This window comes from Sceloporus occidentalis, unplaced genomic scaffold (assembly GCF_023333645.1).
Source record: "Sceloporus occidentalis isolate IW3139 unplaced genomic scaffold, rSceOcc1.0.p SCAF_1, whole genome shotgun sequence".
NCBI classification, from domain to species: Eukaryota; Metazoa; Chordata; class Lepidosauria; order Squamata; family Phrynosomatidae; genus Sceloporus; species Sceloporus occidentalis.
Genome location: NW_028316981.1, coordinates 75,329,845 through 75,342,827, shown reverse-complemented (window position 1 = coordinate 75,342,827; position 12,983 = coordinate 75,329,845). Strand labels below are relative to the sequence as shown.

At 41.7% G+C, this 12,983-nt stretch overlaps 1 protein-coding gene across 1 annotated transcript in view; it reads right to left on the bottom strand.

Moving 5' to 3' along the window:
- Positions 1-402: 402 nt before the first annotated feature.
- LOC149321617 (hepatocyte growth factor-like protein) overlaps positions 403-12,983 on the bottom strand; it is a 41,162-nt gene continuing 28,581 nt past the window's right edge. Inside the window, exons 11-19 of the mRNA XM_089525715.1 lie at positions 12,733-12,835; positions 10,952-11,088; positions 9,487-9,522; positions 9,186-9,297; positions 8,249-8,326; positions 6,543-6,689; positions 5,836-5,942; positions 2,987-3,126; positions 403-2,569 (exon numbers count right to left, since the gene is read on the bottom strand). Of these exons, the coding sequence (XP_089381841.1) occupies positions 2,408-2,569; positions 2,987-3,126; positions 5,836-5,942; positions 6,543-6,689; positions 8,249-8,326; positions 9,186-9,297; positions 9,487-9,522; positions 10,952-11,088; positions 12,733-12,835 (1,022 nt within the window). The 3' untranslated portion in view covers positions 403-2,407. The remainder of the gene's footprint in view (positions 2,570-2,986; positions 3,127-5,835; positions 5,943-6,542; positions 6,690-8,248; positions 8,327-9,185; positions 9,298-9,486; positions 9,523-10,951; positions 11,089-12,732; positions 12,836-12,983) is intronic.

The following is a 12,983-nucleotide window of genomic DNA, read 5'->3' as shown; positions in this document are numbered from 1 at the left end:
ACAATCCACCTCAACCATAAGAGAATCAGCATGAGACCAAACCATCTTTTTCAGACTTCACTCTGGAAACTTCCACAAGCAGATTATCACAGTTCACCTGAGGACTAGGAAAAAGGTTTTAAAGCCTAAGAATATACTAGCGAAGAACCTTCTTAACAAGGGTGGGGATGGGTAGGCATTCACCCTCAGCTGAACTCAGATCCTGACCAGGATAGATGTAAAATGCCAACAATCTCTGTGTTGTTCCAATAGGAAGACCCTGGTGGATGTGCCATGCACTAAAATGTTAGAAATATGACATGCGTGGTGAAAGGAGAGACGGTGTGTGCTAAATGGTATATGCATCAAACTGCTGAAATATATAGATGGATGAAGTACAAAAAAGTAGGATATGGCTATAGGTACAGTGAAGGATAATTTATTTCAGTTTAGCAATGTTTTGTTCATACTTTTCAGAGAATATTTTTAATAATCTCTTGCATTGTTCCCATTAGATTAGACACTTGATGACTATGCCATGTTACCTTTTACTCAAAGGCTGACTTAGCTTTGGCTTGGCACTTGACATGAGATGTTGATTAATAGGCAGAAGGTCCCCTTGGCCATCAGCTCACTGTAAGAGAAGTTCTTAGCCTAGCTTTTGGTAACATCACGTTCTTATCTAAAAATCTATTTCTCTGCTACTGTGTACAGAAAGGTCAAAGCAAAATGCACATCCTTGATACAGCATAGTAGTAACTGTACCCATTTTCCTTCTACATCATTATTTACTGCTGGCGAAGAGAAACACAATGTTGAGAAAGAGGCTTAACATTTTAAAATGTGGAAATGCTATTTAAAAACCAAGTTCTCAGACCTAGAAGCCTTTCTCCTGAATCTCTGATGTAGAATGGAGTGGTTGTAGAAACTGACAAGCCAAAGTGCAAACTTTGCACTTCGTTTCATCTACAGCTCTTGGAGCCACATTCTAGATCAGTACAGTGGTGATTACGGTGGCCATTACACTTAAGCTCTACCATTACATGGAAGAATAAGTAGCCCAGTGGCCTCCCAGTCACCTGTCATGGCCACCACCCTCTTAACTTCAACAATGCTACAGCCATTAGGCTTTTGATCAGACCCTTATGTGTCAACCTTAGAAGATCTTCAACTTTGCACTCTCTATTAAATCTTCATGAGCATACAAAAGACAAGCATTTAATGACTGAAAAAAGAGAGAGTTCTCTCATAAGATTAATATTATATCAGTTCATAGTAAAGTATATTCCTTGGCCATGTCTATTTCCCTCTCTTCTCATTTTTCCTCTTTTCTCCTTTCTGTGTAATTACACTTTTAAAAATCCAATAAATGTATATATAAAATGTTATTTTAAAATTTGTATGTTACGCTGACCTAATAATCATTACTGCCAAATTGTTGCTGCCATCTAAAAATGTGCTGTACAGGTCAAGTCTTCCTTGTTTGAAATGCTTGAGACCAGAACTGTTTGGGATTTTAGACTTTTTTTTTTTTTGGGGGGGGGGGATTTTGGAATATTTGCATATACATAATACAAATAACTCTTGGAGATGAGACCCAAACCTAAACATGAAATTCATTTATGTTTTGTATATACCTTATACACATAGCCTGAAGATAATTTTATACACAGTATTTTTGAAAATTTTGTACATGAAACAAAGTTTTTATACACTGAACTCATATAGAAAAGCTGCATATTGCAGTCATCCATGTGGATGATTTTGGAGCATTTCAGATTTCAGAATTCTGGATAAGACCGATTCAATCTTTTAAACAAACAAACAAAAAAGAAAACAAAGGTGGAATCCTAGGAAACTGGATGCTTTTCTGTGTGGTACATACAATCGTGTGGGGCTTGAAGTGTCACCTCCACTGCTAAGGCACTCCACAAAAGTGATTGAATTCTCAGAGTTCTCATGTATAAAAGGTGCTTTAATGGGTTTGGTGCGGAAATGCAAATGATGTCTATATCCATACCCCTTAATTCTCTGTGTTCAAACTACTTTGTATTATATATATGTAGAAAACTAATAGAGGCATTACCCTGAAATATTTTTTAAATGCAATACATTACATTAAATGAATATTATATTGCATTGTATTTCTGTAATCACAATGAAAGCTACTCCTATAAGAGGAAGAGAGAAATGAATTGTGGTAATGTTTGCTATATATACCTTCTTTGTGTGTTCCAATATGTACAAATATCCTGAAAGTTCACATTTTGTTTCAAAAATGTGTTCTCCTATCGTAGCATGGATCATTACTGAAGGATCCTAAGGACAGGCAGTCCTTTGGCACACAGTAGGGTAGGACCATTCCTGGGTAACACTAAAAAAAAGTAGGAGGATGGGTGCACTTTAGGATGAGCAGGTTTCAACCAGCTCAGCTCAGCTTCATCACTTTGTTGATCCAGTCAACATAGAGTGAGACACGGATGAAAGTGGAAGGCCGGTCCTTGCGAGCACATACCCGAGATGGGGTGATGACACCTTCTAATACCCAGCAGTCAAGAGTCAGGCAGGCCAAAGGGCCTCCAAAGTCACCCTGCAGTACAAGAAAACAAAACACAGACTTTGTTCAGATAAAAGCACTAGCAAGCCTGATGAGCAGAGCAATCACCAAGGCATATGGAGGGTTTTTTCTTATTTATCCTATAATTTGTTCAAGTAACAACATTTGAATCCCATACCAGCAATAAGAACCTTTGGCTTGTGGATCATGCACTCCAGTTCTTCTCTCAGCAGGTTGTTTCCTAAAGTTCCTCTGCCTAAGCCTTTCCTGGCCCTCACTTCTTCCTCTCTGTGTTAGTGCTCCTTTGCCTCCTAATCTTCCTTTTGCTTCTTCCAGACTCCCAGTAAATCTGTTATTGTTTTTTACTTCAAATATCACTAGTTGCATCATTACACTCAAAGAAGCCTGAAGCTCATTTCACCATTTACCACAAATGCCCTCCCTGCTTACCTCACAGGCCCCCACACCCACATGCAGGGGTGCTGTACACAACTCACTCTCCTTCAGACGGCCTCGGAGTGCTACATTGCATTCTTGGTTACTCATCACAGGAAGCTTGGCCACATTGAGGACATTTTCATTACCAGTACCTGTTGAGGGAGGGGGTGTGGGTAAGGAGAGAGTTAAACTCTTGAAGAATCATACCACTAGACCTTATGAAATAGCTTGTAAGAAGTCGGCTAAAATTCAGCCATACTGACAATCAGCCTCTAGAAGAAGAGCTTCCCTCCATGGCATCTGACACCATCCAGCCTGGGAGGGAGTGAAAAGGCAGGGCCTGGCCTCTATTAAGAAGCAGAGCCCTCGCTCCTGTCCATCTGCCTTGGTCCAGGCCTCAGAGAAAATGAAGAAATTGTTACCCTGGCTGCTCCATATAAATTTTGGTACAAATTATAGCCCTTAATGACTCCTAGTCGCCTGTCTGCCATTGCCAGCAAAGCGTGAGGACATGTACACCACCCCTAAGGGCACCCTCATTATTACTCTAGATAGTCTAGGGAGTTGCAAAAGAGGATGATCATATTGCCCAAGAAGAGCAAATGTTTGCCTTTCCTGGGGCTCTCACCCCCTCCACGAGTCTGTTGTCTGAGCAGCTTAAGACCACTAAGACAATCAGACAGGGACATCCAGGTGAAAAGAAAATAATTAAACACCTTTGCCTGAGGCAAGATTTTGCCCTATAAAAAGCCCTGACTTTTGCTAGTCGGTGCGCCATTTGGAAGGTCTCTATACTCCATGCCAGTCAGACCTCTGCTTTGGACACCGGAAGCTCTGTTCAAACCACATTGCGGAACAGACTTGCCCCACTACTACGCATCCCATTCAATTCCTGGAGGGAGTCTACATTCTGGTACGTATCACTCTAGTGAAGCCTGAAATCCTATTCCACACTAATCTCTGATTTTCCTGAGCCTTGTATGAGTGTGTGTGTGTGTAAGCACATTGAGTGTGTTTTTCCCCTTTTTCAATAAATTGAATATCACTTATAATATCTGTCTCAGCTCCATTTATTGGAATTTCCTGGTCTCTTGGTAGACACAACGGGAGGCGATTCTGCAGGGCCATCGTAGCAGGCCCCTTCTTGCAATATTGAGCTAATAACAATAACAATAAATTCCTCTAATCAGACCCTTGGCTATAAAATGCTGGACCTGATCCCCTTCCCCACCACCATTCCCTTCTCCTTTTGTGTCGTGTCTTTTTAGATTGTAAGCCTGAGGGCAGGGAACCATCTATAAATATTGTATGTACAGCGCTGTGTAAATTTACAGTGCTATAAAAATAAAGCTGATGATGATGATGATGATTATGATGATGATGATGATGATGAAGAAGAAGAAGTAGAATCATCATCATCATCATCACCACCACCAAAGTTTGGTAGTGTTATATATTGGTCTACAACTTCCAGAATCCCCCAGCCAGCATAATGGCTAGTTGAGGATACTGGGAAATGTGGTCCAAACAAATAACATTTCTATGCTCCAAAAATCATTGTCCCATAGACATTGCACAACAGCCTTTGGAACTGGGGAAGAGATTGCCAGACCCTAACCTTCTTCAAATCATTGCAAAGCTTTGTATGTATAGCTGTCTTTCAAAATGACACAGAAACTGCATTTGCTCCAAAACACAGCTACAAAATTGCTGACAGGGAATGTATGAGGCAAAGATTAGGGCCCATTTCTGGTCCTAATTCAAAGTAATATCTATAATTTTTAACATACTTAAATCCTTGGGAGGAGGATACCTCATATCCTACTCTCTCCTACTTGGACCTTGAGATCTTTATCAGAGTCCTTCTCTGTGGTCATTTAGGCACCAGATGAAGGTCTTTTCTCTCTTCTCCCTGGTTTTTAAAAAACTGTTGTGTTATGATATTATATATTCAATTGTCGATGGTCCAAAACATACTGCAGAAATAATCCGGTTTAAGACCACTTTAACTGCCCTGGTTCAGTGCTAGGGAATCCTGGGAGCTGTAGTTTATTGTGGCACCAGAGCTCTCAGACAGAGAAGGCTAAATATATCACAAAACTACAAATCCCAGAATTCCCTATCATTGAGCCAGGGCAGTAAAAGCTGTTTCAAACTGGATTATTTCTGCACTGTGTTTTGGACATTAAGTTATATGACACTCAGGCGCAGTACAGGCACGCCAAACGCACTGTGCTGGTGGCGTACTAGGGTTAAGGGACCGCGTGGCAACCACATGGTCCCTAACCCTAGTACACCGCCGTGCCATAACAATGGCACTTGAGATGTCACGAGTGCGCCATTTTTCCTCCGCAGGGAAGCCGCGCAGTTTGGCGGCTGCAGCTTCCCTGCGGGGGGGGGGGAGGCACCGGCAGGCCTCCCTTTTTGGGAGAATAATATTATTGTGCAGTCTTATATAAACATGAGGGATGCAGTGGCTTAGTGGTTAAGACACCAGTTCTGATTATCAGAAGGTTGGTAGTTTGAGGCTTGAGTGCTGCATGATGGGGTGAGCTACTATCATTAGTCCCAGCTTCTGCCAACCTAGCAGTTTGAAAGCATGCAAATGCAAGTAGCTAGATAGGTACCCCTTCTCAGTGGGAAAGTAACAGCATTCAGTGCAGTCATGCTGGCCACATGACCACTAGAGTCGTCTTCAGACAATGCTGGCTGAGTAACAGAGATGAGCACTGCCCCCTACAGTCAGATATGCCTAGACATTCATGTCAAGGGACTACCTTTATCTATATAAACATACTAGTTAAGTAAGAAATCTTTTCCTGCAATTATTCCACCCCCCCAAAAAAATTTCCATATTGTACCTTGGGTGTCACCCCATCCTGCAATCTCACACTGTGTGTTCTCAGGCACAATGTAACGCTCAGGTGGAAGGCAAATTAGTGCCACACGCTGATTCAGAATTGCTGGCCTGCAGAAAGAACGAGACCATATAAACAACAGTAGAAGAGACATATTATTTGGCAACATCATACTCATTGCAGATTAGTGACTGAATTGGCATCATGTTCATGTCTAGTTGGTTTTGTGCAGTTACCCATAGCTACTGCCTATAACAAGTAGGCTTTCTTAGGATCAACTTACACAAGCAAGCTTGTGCCCAATAACACGGGAAAGAAATAAAAATATATATTATTAGTATGATTAATAGTAGTAGTAATAGTATTACAGCCTCCCTGCAAGTCATTTTTCTCTAAGAAAAGACCGTGAGTTTGGCTAATTTGGAATTCTGACAGGCTTCTGTATACTACCAAGCTCCACTTGTTATATACTAAATATGGGGTTTTGTGCAGATGCAGTCAGCATTTATTCCCCAGAGCTAGGTCTCACCACATCCACTCAGACCCAAGGATGATTTCTTCAGAAACATGAACAATGATCACAAATTGCAAACACTGAAAGTGCAACAGGCAATTAGGAGGACCGCCAAATATGAAGATTTCTGTTCCCTGTGTAGCAGTCACTTTCATTTTGTAGGAGGCATGGAGACCTTCTCCAAAAGGCTACTCACCTCTCCAATTTCAGCATCACCAGAAGAGACTCTGAGGGACCACAAACAATCTTACTGATGGGAATGGTTTGTTTGTCTGGGTCATTAGGACCAGGGTTCTTAAAAAGAGTTCCAAGCCAGATTTCATAACCAGATAAATCAGCATCACTGCCAAGAAGAAGAGTGTGCAGCTATCACAGGGCTCCCAGATTTCCAATCTCAAACAGCAACTTCCCATATACAGACATATCTCAGTTAACATAGCCTCTGAGAAAGAAGCTACTGTTTATGAAATCTTTCTATATGCATCCAGCACTTCCCTTTTTTCTCCCCATCCTCTGTACATTTAGAAGCATTGGTATTTGAAAAATGGTGAAAGAGGGCTGGAAAAACATAGATATTTGTTCAAAGATATAGCTGTGTTACTCTGTAAAATCAATACGTAGAGAGATTCTGTAGCACCTTTGAGACTAACTGAAAGAAAGAAATTGGCAGCATGAGCTTTTGTACATCTGAGGAAGTAGACTAACATCTACATAAAATTTGTTGCTGGGCTGCTGCATCATGTCTGGAGCAAAAAAAAAATGCAATAAACAAACCATGAGCTAAGAAAAAGCAGTATTCCAGTCAATCTCTGCATGCCAGCCTACAAGAGAAGGTTAATGGGTGATATGATAGCCCTGTTTAAATATTTGAAGGGATGTCCTATTGAGGAGGGAACAAGCTTGTTTTCTGCTGCTCCAGAAGCTAGGATGGTCTGTTTGGTCATTAGGGCCAGGGTTCTTAAAAAGAGTTCCAAGCCAGAAAAGAGATTCCACCTCAACATTAGGAGGAACTTCTTGGGCTGTTCGACAGTGAAACACACTCCTTCCTCAGAGAGTGGTGGAGTCTCCCTTTGGAGGTCTTTAAGCAGAGGCTGGATGGCCATCTGTCAGGGATGCTTTGATTGAGATTTCCTGCATGGCAGGGGGTTGGACTGGATGGCCCTTGCGGTCTCTTCCAACTCTATGATTCTATGATTCTAATAGTTAAGGAAGGTAGCAGTTGCTGCCAGAGTCCCTTACTGTGTATGTGTGAACAGAAAAATGGAGAGAAAAAGGGGGGGAGAGAAAAAAGGGGGGGAAAGAGAAAAGCCTAGCACAGCAGCTACCCTCAACAAGTTTTAAAAAGCATAAATTAATAATAATAATAATAATAATAATACTGTTTATTTATAGCCCGCTTTTCCAAAAAATAATCAAAGTGGGGTACAGCATAAATGTAAACAATATACAATATAAAAACATACAATAAGTTTGGCTACCAAAATGGAAACCTTATGAAAAGTGGAGGCTGGTGAAATAAAATGTCATGCCTAGATGCATTTTAGAAGAAGCCTTCAGGTGATATCTAGAACTTTCAAAAAGTTTTTACTTAGGAAATGTTTGCCTGACATGGTTGTTTCATATGTGCATATTGTTAGTTTTGGATAAAAAGTTTTGTGAAATGTATTGAACTGTTCTTTTTTTGTGGTGCAGGAACCTGTCCCTATTATTTCCATGTTAGTTTTGCATCTAGTACTAAATTTAGCTTTTCAAGCAAGGCAAGCCCGCCTTGATCAGTTTTCCATCATTGTCCCCCTGCATAATGCTCCACCACAAAATGTATTTCCTTTGGACTCCCTTGGGAAAAACTACTGTTTCCTAATGACAGTGCATCCCCAGAGAAAAGCCAAACAAGATGCTTACCAAGAGGAGAAACACTGACGTGTGCTGATGACCCACTGCTCCTTCACCAGCGACCCTCCACAGAAATGGATTCCTTCCCTGAATATCAGAAAAAGGCAATTCACTTTAGTGAGAGGAACAGCTGCAACACTACTAACATTTTCAGCCACTGCTGCCATCCTTCAGGCTCAATATTACCCTTCCTCTGCAGTCATACAGCAGTGGCTGAAAATGGCTGCCTCACACCTATGTTTTCACTAACTCTTAGGCCCATCTTAGTACTATGATTCTACTGTAACTGTCATGACAACATCCTATGGAATCCTGGGATCTGTAGTTCAGGGAGGAGCATTTAGAATTCTCAGCCAGGGAGTTCTTCTAGTGATTTTAACCAAACTACAAGTCCCAGGATTTCATGGGATAGAATCATGGCAGTTCAAGTGGAATTGCAGTACTATAATTGTGTAGTGTGAAAAACCCTTAGACAAATAACAATCCTATTTGGCTTAGCAGCACCAGCAAGATGACATTTCAGTGCAATAAATTTTCAGCCAGTCCCAAAGAACTTCCCCATTTTCTAGTCATTGTCACTTCAATACTAGAAGGGTGATTATGGATAAATGGAGGTAGGACGTATCACAGAGCTGGGATCACTAACTGAAGGGCTGAGACTACTGGAGCAGAAGTTTTCCAGTCAGCATCCAATTTAGGAGAGGGAGTCACATGACCTTCCAGATACTGTTGGACTGTAGAAGTATTCCTTATCATTGGTTATACTGCCTCAGGACGTTGGGAGTTGCAACCTAACTACATTTGGAGGGTAATACAATTCCCAACCCCAAGTTAAATAATGCCATTCCCATGTTAGTTGTGTCCCTACCACTCAGGTCAAGCCTTTTCATAACCCCAACCCTCATTGGACTCCACCTCCACTGCCACCCCGTATTCCTCTCCTCACCGATTGCGGATGCTGACTGTCCAAGGTGAGTTCCCAGGGCGTCCTCCTACAACACGAGCCCGTGACTGCATCCGTTCATCCCTCCTGCCACATTCATCAAAGACCACATTCTCTGCAACCAAGAAATCAGAGCAAAGTCAAGTGTCCTTGTGACTTAAATTCCAAAAAATGTATTGACAGCCTGGAGATAAAGACAGGAGAAATCCTGTCTTCTGGGTCTCCAGGCCAGCTGCCTTCCCTTCTTGTTGGAACTGCTTTCACATCATAGAATCAGTACAGGTATCCTGAGCAAAACGCTCACCTGGGTTCAGTAAGATAGATGGCTTCTTGTCACCAACTGCAGAAACAAAAGCAGAAGGGTGGTTCACACATGCACGTCTATCACTGCATTTCTCTATATTATGATTGTACTAGATGGCTAGCTACTGAAAGGCCTTCACTGAAAATGTTTTTGATGTTAAAATCTTCCACATGTGCAAGCTACTGTTTGACTGTTCAAGGTTCTAGTTCCACAAACATGGAAGAAGAGGTGGCTGGCCTTCCTGTTCTTAAATAATGGACAATAGGGTTGCCAGACTGAAAACTGGAGAAAAGCAACATCTGCTAAAATTTCCACTTCTATGTAACCATTAAAGCAAGAATTTTCACAGGGTGTTGACTACATGTCAATCAGGACTCCATGCCATATGCACATGCATCTCCACAGCCACAAAAGCCAGAAACAAAGCTTTAAAGTGATAATAAAAGCAACTATCACAGTCCTAAGAAGTTCAAACAGTGCTTTGGCAAGTGGCCACGTGGCCAACTAGAGCCCTATAGGTGCAGAACAAACCTTTGTAGGGGTTCACATCACCCACTATTAGTAGATGGGTGAGAATATGACCAGGACAGAGGACATGTCTTGCTCTTGGCCCACTCCAAATCAATGGAAGCTATACTTCTGACAGTCACCACAACCATGTCCTTTTGTTTCACTGTTGCCTCTCTAAGGAGGATATCACATGGGACGGGAGGCTCTCAATTTCGAAAGAGAAGATAGCGAGGTCAATTCGAACATTCATGTAATTACGTGATTACTTATTACAGCTTAAATTTGCTATAATGGCCTCCCTGAACGCGATCCAGATTCTGTGCAAAGTAAGCCATCACATCGGTAGGTTCTGAATTGTGAATTGGCACCCTTGCGCATGCTTAGTGAGACTCCAGATGACTGGAGCATAGCATATTTAGGAGAGTGAGAGACAGGAACCAAGGAACCCCACAATTTACAAAAGATGTTGGAGGGGGGTGGGAAGAATGGTTGAAAGAACATACTCTATTCATGTTAAAACGAGGATATATTAACTCTTGTCACATTAAAACGTGAATATAATGGTTATCCAGTAGCTCCCGGTCCATGCCTCTTACTTAGCAGGCAGCAGCCCCCCCTCAGCAATGCTGAAGGACAAGCGGAATCAAAATTGAAGCAGAATTGCAGCATGGCTTCATGGGAACCCCCCCCCCCCTTTCCAGAGACATGCACATCACACCAAACAATAGCGCACTGAGTGCGAAGTTGCCTAGGAATAGGGTTTGTGACTTCACTAGTTCACCGAATTTACTTAACTGTGGATTGGCGCATGATTGCATTCAGAGTGCGTTTGGACTGCCAGAGATCGCATGTGGTAACCTTTCATGCAATAACGTGAATACGCATGATTGCATTCAGGTTGACACTGGATTATACTTCCAATTTCAGTAGTGTGATAAACTCCTAAAATACTCACCACATGGCTTTATGGCACAATAATCAAACTGAGTGTTACGCTCCATGGTGTAGCACCAGGGCCCATGACTATCATTGTCAGGGTTACGGCAATAATTCTCTTCAAGATGCACAGTAGGGAACATGGTAGGGAAGACCCTAGGAAGAAGGACAGACAATTGTCCCGTTAGTATACTGTCACTTCACTTTTCTCCATTCCATTCTCTTTGGAATGGAATGTCCATTCTCCTTGGAATCTAACTGGACAGATTCTTTTTCATGCAATAGAGCTGCCAATGTAATACTGTACTTGTAATGCTGTGATAATAATTTGCCAATATTAAATTATTTATTTAATGGAAGGACTTCCATTGGATAGGCATTGCATTTTACTAGCACTCATGACAGCAATATTTTGTTGGTGGAAAAATGCAGTTCTTTTTTTACAGCTAGAAATTCCATTGTATCACCACATTTAAGCCCGTACAAGTGTCACACACAACAAGGCCAGCATCCTGTTAGTAATATGCATGCAAATAAGTGAGACTTGCCTGTTTGTATGTCCCTTTTTGGATGGGGTGCAGATGGCTATTTCTTTTCTCTTGCCTTCCTTCCCAAAACCTCCACCCTTTCCCAGCATCTGGAGGTGTTTCTGCCACTACTTATTATTGCTGCTGTTGTGGTAGGATGGGGAGGAAGTGCGGGAGTGTCTTTGACATCAGTACAGTAATTAGGAACAACATTGTTGTGACTTTTGGCAGCTCTAAAGGTTTTCTTGGCAAGATTTGTGCAGAGGGGATTTGCCAGTGTCCCCCTCCAAGGCTGAGAGAGTATGACTTGCCCAAGGTCAGTCAGTGAGTTTCCATGGCAGAATGGGGATTTGAACAGTTGTCACCACAGTTCTACTCCAAAGGAAAAAACACTAAACCACACTGGTTCATTTCTTTCTTATGTTATCATATATTTAATATCATATATAACATTTAATTCTATGCTTTAGAAGTCCCCAGACTGCTATGCTAAATTATTCAAGGACAGGAATTTTCCTTTAATAATAATAATAATGATAATGATGATTTATTTATAGCCCGCCCAATCACAAGGAATCCGGGCGGGTTACAGCAATAAAAATACAGAGAATACAATAAAATAAGATTAAAGAGAGTGACGTAAGTCACAGTCATTGTATTTTAGCTATGTTTCCCTTGTGCTACCAAGATTTCCTTCTAGATTCACACATCTTCAGTGAAGAAGAAAAAATAGCTATTAGCTTTTTCATTAATCTCCCATCTTGTTATTCCTGAGAATATTGGGGCATGATCTAACATAGTTGTTTCCTGTTAGTCTTGACTCAAGATCAAACTAGAGGTGACGGTTATAAACCACATCCTATCTATCTATCTATCTATCTATCTATCTATCTATCTATCTATCTAAAAACAGCACTCACAGTGGATGGGATTGTTTTCAGGGCCACAGTAGGCACTAATGGAAGCCTTCTTCCTAAGGCTACCTTTTGAAAGGTAGAGGGGGATTATCATTAAGACTGTAGCTGGAAAGGGAAGGGTTAAACATTGCCCTCCTTTGTCCTGTGGCCCTGCTGACCACCCACTCACCCACTCCATTCCTGCTTTTAAAAATGTTAAAACACCAAGTATAATGCATTTAGCCTAATGCTCTTGGGCCCCCAGAAAAAAGAGAAGCTGGGCAAGTAGATTGTTCCTTCTGCCCCATTGCCACCTCTGCAGGCTCAAAATCAGGGAAATTCCCACAATGGACACAACTCATCACACACTCACTCACTGGGGTTTGTGAGGCGACTGCTCTTTCCACTTCTGGCAGGTGATTCCTTTTCGGGTCTTACTAACAGTGCCTTGATACTCTTCTCCATTTCCATGATAACAATCTGTGGGAACAAAAGACTTAATTGAATGCCACTCCCTGTTGTTGTTGTTATGCACCTTCAGGTTGACTGACCCTATCACTGTGTTTTCTTAGAAAGATTTGTGCAAAGAGGGTTTGCCATTGCTTTCCTCTGAGACTGAAAGCAGGGA